The sequence below is a fragment of the Eurypyga helias genome, unplaced genomic scaffold (genome assembly GCF_000690775.1).
Source record: "Eurypyga helias isolate BGI_N326 unplaced genomic scaffold, ASM69077v1 scaffold46315, whole genome shotgun sequence".
Lineage (NCBI taxonomy): Eukaryota > Metazoa > Chordata > Aves > Eurypygiformes > Eurypygidae > Eurypyga > Eurypyga helias.
The window spans coordinates 372-6,662 of NW_010250420.1; the positions used below are offsets into that span (position 1 = coordinate 372).

Genomic DNA, 6,291 nt, shown 5'->3' on the forward strand with positions numbered 1-6,291 from the left:
TTCTATCTGGGCCTTCAGCTCAGCGTTCATGAGCTCCAGACGCTCGGACTCCTAGCGGGACCAAAACATAACCACACGTGACTTCATTCCAACGGGACAAGATAAAAGGAGACAGAATTTGGCCAACAAGGCGTCTCTGCTCAGTGCTTTCCCTCAGCCCAGGCCCCTCCAGGCAGTTCCCCGCTGCCTTGCCTTACCTACTGCCAGCGCAAGGAAATACACAGCCACCTCCCAGGACAGGCCTCCGCTGCACCGCAGCTGAACCCCCGCCTGGCTGCTTCCCATGGTCTCCAAGGGTGTTTGGAAACAAACCCACGTGCAAAGTTTCCAGCCCCCACCTGCAAGGATCTGCCCTAGTGAAATGGCTCTTTGTCCCCTGCCGTGTCATTTGTCCATGTCCCCCCACCCCCTGCAGAAAGGCAGCAAGGTGCTGTGAGGGTTCTTGTGCCTCAGGGTCATGGGTGAGAGGGCATCTGGCCTCTGGATGGGGAAACCTTCAGGAATCTGGGCAAAGAGCCAGCAGGCTGTAGGCCCCTGTCCTGTGCCGCAGTCCCATGGGTGCTCCTGCGCCAGCACCAAGGCCGGGTCACTACCAGCCCTCTCATCCCCAAGCCTGGAGCCCACCTCCAGCCCTCTCCATCCACAGGCACAGGGATGCCATGAGCTCTGCCTGGCCGCTGCCTTCACTGCCCCATGGAAAGTGGGGCAACAGGCAGAGGGCTGGAGCCCCTCTGCTATGGGGACAGGCTGAGAGAGTTGGGCTTGGTCAGCCTGGAGAAGAGAAGGCTCCGGGGAGACCTTATAGCACCTTCCAGTACCTGAAGGGGCTACAAGGAAGCTGGGTGGGACTTTTTACAAGGGCCTGTAGTGACAGGACAGGGGGTAATGGGTTTAAATTGAAAGTGGGAAGGTTTAGATTAGATATCAGGAAGAAATTATTCACGGAGAGGGTGGTGAGGCCCTGGAACAGGTTGCCCAGAGAAGCTGTGGATGCCCCCTCCCTGGAAGTGTTCAAGGCCAGGCTGGATGTGGCTTTGAGCAACCTGGTCTAGTGCAAGGTGTCCCTGCCCATGGCAGGGGGGTTGGAACTAGATGGTCTTTAAGGTCCCTTCCAACCCAAACCGTTCTGTGATTTTCCCCCATAAGGGCACAGGAGCAAGGGGAGGCAGAGGGGCAGTTTGGGGGGGAGCACTACCTGCTGCTGGGGCACCTTTGTAGGGAGATGTCCCCACTGTGCCCTGGGACAGATCAGAGCACCCACCCGCTGCAGGAATTCCGTCCTCTCCTTCTTCTTGTTACGACATCGCGCTGCTGCTACTTTGTTTTTCTCTCGGCGCCTTTTCCTCCTCTCCTCTTCCTCGTCCAGCTGCAATGAGACAGAGTTCCTAGGTCAGATCCAGCAGGCAGGAGGAAGGGGCCAGCACCCGGCAGCAGGGCAAGGCGAGGGGTGCAGCCACCCATGCCAGTGGCCACCAGCAGCATGGTCTGATCGTCACCAGGAACCGAGCGTGCTGTGCCACGGCCGCCGATTCCACTGTGGGGACGTGGGGAGGGAGACCAGTGCAGTACCCACAGCTGGGGACAGACAACAACTCTTTGCAGGGCTGCTCCCTTCCTGAGAGAGGGCAGAGACAAGGGGAATAGAGCCCCATCCCACAAAGACGGGCACAGCTTGTCACACAGACACCTACAGGCAGAGCTCCGTGAGCTCTGCTCTGTCAAAGCATCACACGCAGCCAAGGATGAGAGGCAGAGAAACCTGAAAGATGCCCAAGCTGGGCCGGGCTGTTCCCCCCTTCCAGTACGTGGGACCGTCTGCTGCAGCTTCAGCGCTGGCTGAGTCACAGGGCCACGGCGGAGCAGCGGGGACAGGTCCCGCACTCCCCATAAAGAGGCAGGACGCAGCAGGGCCTGTGCTGCTCCCCACGACTCAGCTGTTCTGCGCTGTCTGACTCCAACCGCACAGGCCGGGCCAACAAGCCCTATGGGTTGGAAACCCATAATCAAAGTATTTAGAGTACTTACTACAAAGCCTGTGTAAATGGCCTATGGCATGCTTACATTCAACAACCCAAACCAGCTCCTTGGAGAAAAATCCGAGTGCATCCAGGTTACACTTTGTCCCCAGTGCCTTCATCAATATTTGGCCTGGGACCCCCATATTTGAGATGTCAGACCAAACTGCCTCATTCCTATCAACTGATACCTGACAGCACGCATCTTTTCAATGTGGTGCCAGACACATTTGCTTTATAAGCACTTCCACAGCTCCAAGGGCAGGTCCAGTCTGAGAAGGCAGCTGTATCCTTCCCTTCCAAACTCCCCAGTCCAGTGTGGTTGAGGGACACATCTCCCAGACCCTCTCATAGCTCAGACCATCCGAGCAGCCTTGCTGTTCTAGCACCTGGGCATCAGAGATTCTCGATGTTACAAAGTGCTGGTGGGAGTAGGGGGCCACCAGATCACCCCACACGTAGGTACACCGATGGTGCCTGCAGGAAATGAAAGCTGCAGGCGCCACCATCCACAGCAAACCGCACGCTGCTAGTGTTCGCTGTGTCCAAGGCCCACTAAACCAAACACCGCCACGGGATGGGCAAGGGCAGGATGAAACGTTGACGCAGCAGAATTAAGGTGAAGGGGCACCTTCCACAACCTGCACGTCCAATATGCAGCATGTAGGATGCTTTGGAAGCCAACATGCAAGTTTCATAGCTCTAACAGCTTTTGCAACTTCTCTACCTTACTTCCCAAGCATTCTGCCAAAGCTGCTATTTTAGACAGGCCTAAAATACTAAGCAAAGTCATCAAAAGCTACGCACAGACTTCCATAACACAGGGCCAAGGCAGTGCCACGGGGCATCGTGCACCACGCTTGAGAGAACCAGGATGGGAACTGCACTGATGCCAAGCCCAGTTAGAAATGGCCAGCTCTCACTACACCCACCTCTACAGACATGGCAGGTGTTAGCAGAAGGAAGGCTAACGCTCTGCTGCCTTTTCCTCCTGGCAGGACCAGGAAACCCCACAGCAAGGCACAAGCAGCTCTTACAGCTCCACACAGAATTTAAGAGGGGGAGGACAACAGGGTAGCCACCACTCCCCTCTGCACACTTACCAACCCCTTAGATGCTTCTTGGCCTTTTAGTTCAAGGATTATTAGGAGCGTGCAGAAAGGGGACGTGCTCACAGCTCCAAAGCTCAAGAAACACACCCCAAACTTCCCTGCAAAGTACATCTTGGGTCACGACAGGAACTGGAAGAACAAACAGTGACCACAAAAGCCTCACAGTTTCCTTGGGAGCTCCCTGACACTTTCCCATGCCTCACTGCTCTGTTCAGTAAGGATCAAAGATTAGGTGACCTGTCCCTGTCCCCTCCACCCCACAGAGGGCCCAGCACTGGGCCATGTCCTTTAGACGGGAGAGAAATGTTTAAGGAGGGTGGCTCAGCACAGACAGCAGCACCTTGAACTCTTGGCTCTGTTTTTTTTTGACCACAGCTCCTGTAACGTCCAGAAAGCAGGTTCCCCCCTCTCCGCTTCTGCACGATTTCAGTTCAAAAAGGTGACGTGGCCCTGGTGCTGGGGGTTAGGACTCTGCTGAGAGGCACAAGGGACAGTGGTGGTATGTCACCCCATAGCATGTTCCAGCAACCAGTCTCCAGGGGACTCCTGTAGGTACAAGGTCTGGGAGTTGCCTCCTGAATTGCTTCAGTTGGCAGCATCAGGGACAGAGGTGCCCTGAGGAGCAGGGCTCTGGCCCAGAGGGAGCACCCCAGGCGGGTTTCGATCCTGGAGGAGCCCAGCATCACCACTCTCCAGCAGTCCCAAGAGGAGGGCAGCCTGCCCAGTGGGGCTGTCCACCACCCTGCGGGGAAGCCAGCAAACACTGGGCAAGTTTTGGGCACTCTCCCAGGGACAAACACTTCAGTACCAGGAAACACTGGTCCCCTCAGCACAGCAGGGAAGCTGGTGGGGAGCAGCCTGCCCTCCCAGGCGCTGCACGGAGCATGGCATGCCGGTACCCAGCATCCCTGGGCTCTGGCTCCCTGCGAGAGGAAAGCAGCTGCAGGCTGCATTGCAAAATCATGCGTGGGCAGTTTCTTGGCTACTCATGGGATAAGCAGCTACTGCTTCAGCTCCCCTAGGCTTTCCCTGCAAAGCCTGTGCTAAGGGCAGCTCCACTTGCTCTCCTCAACTCCTTGGCTTCACCGGCCATGAAAGGGAGGAACCGGCTGCAAGGAAGGCAGCCGTGCGGGGGCTGACAGTGGATTTCCCCTGATCTTTTTTTCCACGTGGCGTCTCAGCAACTGGCTCAGAGGACACTCAACACCTCCAGTACCTGCTGTGGAGCAGAGCTGCCCTGTCCCTGTTACACAGAGGCGATGAGACCATATCTCCATGCGAACCGAGCAAAAGCAGCAGTTTCCCCAAAGAAAGGAGCTGTGCCTGGGAAGACACCCCCTTCCTTCCCCAGTCCATGAAGCAATGCAGGCATCACACCCCATCTGCTCCACGATACCCAGGCCAAGAGCCTGGGACAGCATCTGGCTGCAGCTACCAACCCACAACTGCTTTTCCCATAGAGGGACCAAAGCCATTAGCATCCCCAGGCCCTTCCAATGGCCTCCCGCAGCACCGGAGCCTCAGCCCCCAGCACTGCGGAGCTGCCCAGTCCTTCCCAGGTGAGCCCCATGGGATGCTGCACAAGCTGACTGGACCCCCCCAGGCACAGAGCAAGGTGACCAGACAGACTCCATCGTACCAGTTGTCACCGCAGGAATCCACTGCAAGGGGCTGAGGAAGGAGCAGGCACCCTCCCTGCAGGTGGGCCTGGGCGCTGCGGAGCTTTTGCCTTAAGAGCTGGGCCAATCCAAGTGTCAGCACTATCTGGAGAGCAGGCTGCTCCCTCAAACTGATTTGTTACCCCTTTCAGCTCACAGCTCATCACGGGTAGCTTTTCACATCACCTAGCACCTCCCCGTCTCCAGAGAATGCACGTCACCCCATCCCCACACAGCATCATCCGAGGTGTCCTCATGCAGGAGCAAACACACGGCTTGTTTATTGGACCTTCTGACGGCAGACACCACCCTCACTGGCGTGGGCCCTGCAGAGCGATGGGCTCCCAGCTCCGTGGCAGGCAGCGTTACATGCAAACACCAGCAAGGGTCAAGGAGTCAGAGGCTGGGCAACCAACGCGTGACACAGCCACGCAAGGAGAACACTCTGCAAGTGTCTCCCGAGTCCCCACAGCCAGGTTCTGATGTGCCAGCCTGCAGTGCCAAGCAGAAGCTGCCCACCTTCCCCATCCCAGGAGCCTCGAGGTAAGGCCAGGGCCCCCCAGAGCAGCTGGGCAGCAGCAGCCCCAGCCAGCAGCGCCTGCAGCACAAGCTGAGTCACCGCTCAGCTCAGTGCCGCTCACCCACGTGCCTCATCCCATGGGAAAGGCAACGCCGACGCCAGCAGCACCAAGGGCTCGTTGGCACCGGAGACAGGATGAAAGCATCACGCAAACCCTCTGCCAGGCTGCGCAGCTTCTCTTTTGGGTGCGTGCCCCAATCTAGGGACGCGTTGGGCTGTGCCAGACCCCGTTCTGCAGCAGGGCCTGAGGTCAGCCAGCTGCCAATGGCTGCATGGGACCAGTCAGGTCCAGGACACCAAGACCACCACTCCCAGCCCACGCCACAGGGACAGAAATCCAGGCACGGGGAAGAGGCAGCCAGCGGAGCAGTTGCCAACACACGTGCACGTCACCAAACAGGCAGCAGTGCCACCCTGGCAGGAAACCCAAGCACAGGCAGGAGAGAAACCCAGGCAGGTGCAGGCAACAGCCCTGCATGGCCATCTGCAGCCAGCAGACCCCGAAACTCACCTCACTTTTCACAGGCTGGGGTCTCTTCCCAAGCTTCACCTCCAGGAAGTGGAGCGGTGAAATCATGGCCCCGATGTTGCGGATGTCGGCGTACTTCAGCTCCTCAGCGGTCAGGGCTGTGCCGGGCAGTCCCGTCAAGGGGCCGAGGCCAGGCAGCGCGCCAGCCGTCAGGGACGGGTCGGGGATCTGTCCTGGCATCATAGCAGGGGAAACAGCTTCGTGGGCTGGAAGGAGAGAGACACAGCCCATTATAACCCAGCTACACAGCCTCACGACATGGCACATGCCAAATTTATTCTACAGTCCCGTAACCTAGCAGGGTGCGAACTAGGGAAAGCAGCCACCTTTCCTCAGGGATGGCAAAGGCAAGGAGTAAGCAGAACCTGGGTGATAGAAATCTGATATGAATCCTGCT

The 6,291-nt window shown here is 57.8% G+C and overlaps 1 protein-coding gene across 1 annotated transcript in view; it reads right to left on the reverse strand.

The window, feature by feature from the left end:
* JDP2 (Jun dimerization protein 2) overlaps positions 1–6,077 on the reverse strand; it is a 6,283-nt gene extending 206 nt beyond the window's left edge. Inside the window, exons 1-3 of the mRNA XM_010151663.1 lie at positions 5,877–6,077; positions 1,262–1,366; positions 1–51 (exon numbers count right to left, since the gene is read on the reverse strand). The exon at positions 1–51 is cut by the window's left edge and continues 206 nt beyond it. Of these exons, the coding sequence (XP_010149965.1) occupies positions 1–51; positions 1,262–1,366; positions 5,877–6,077 (357 nt within the window). The remainder of the gene's footprint in view (positions 52–1,261; positions 1,367–5,876) is intronic.
* Positions 6,078–6,291: the final 214 nt, after the last annotated feature.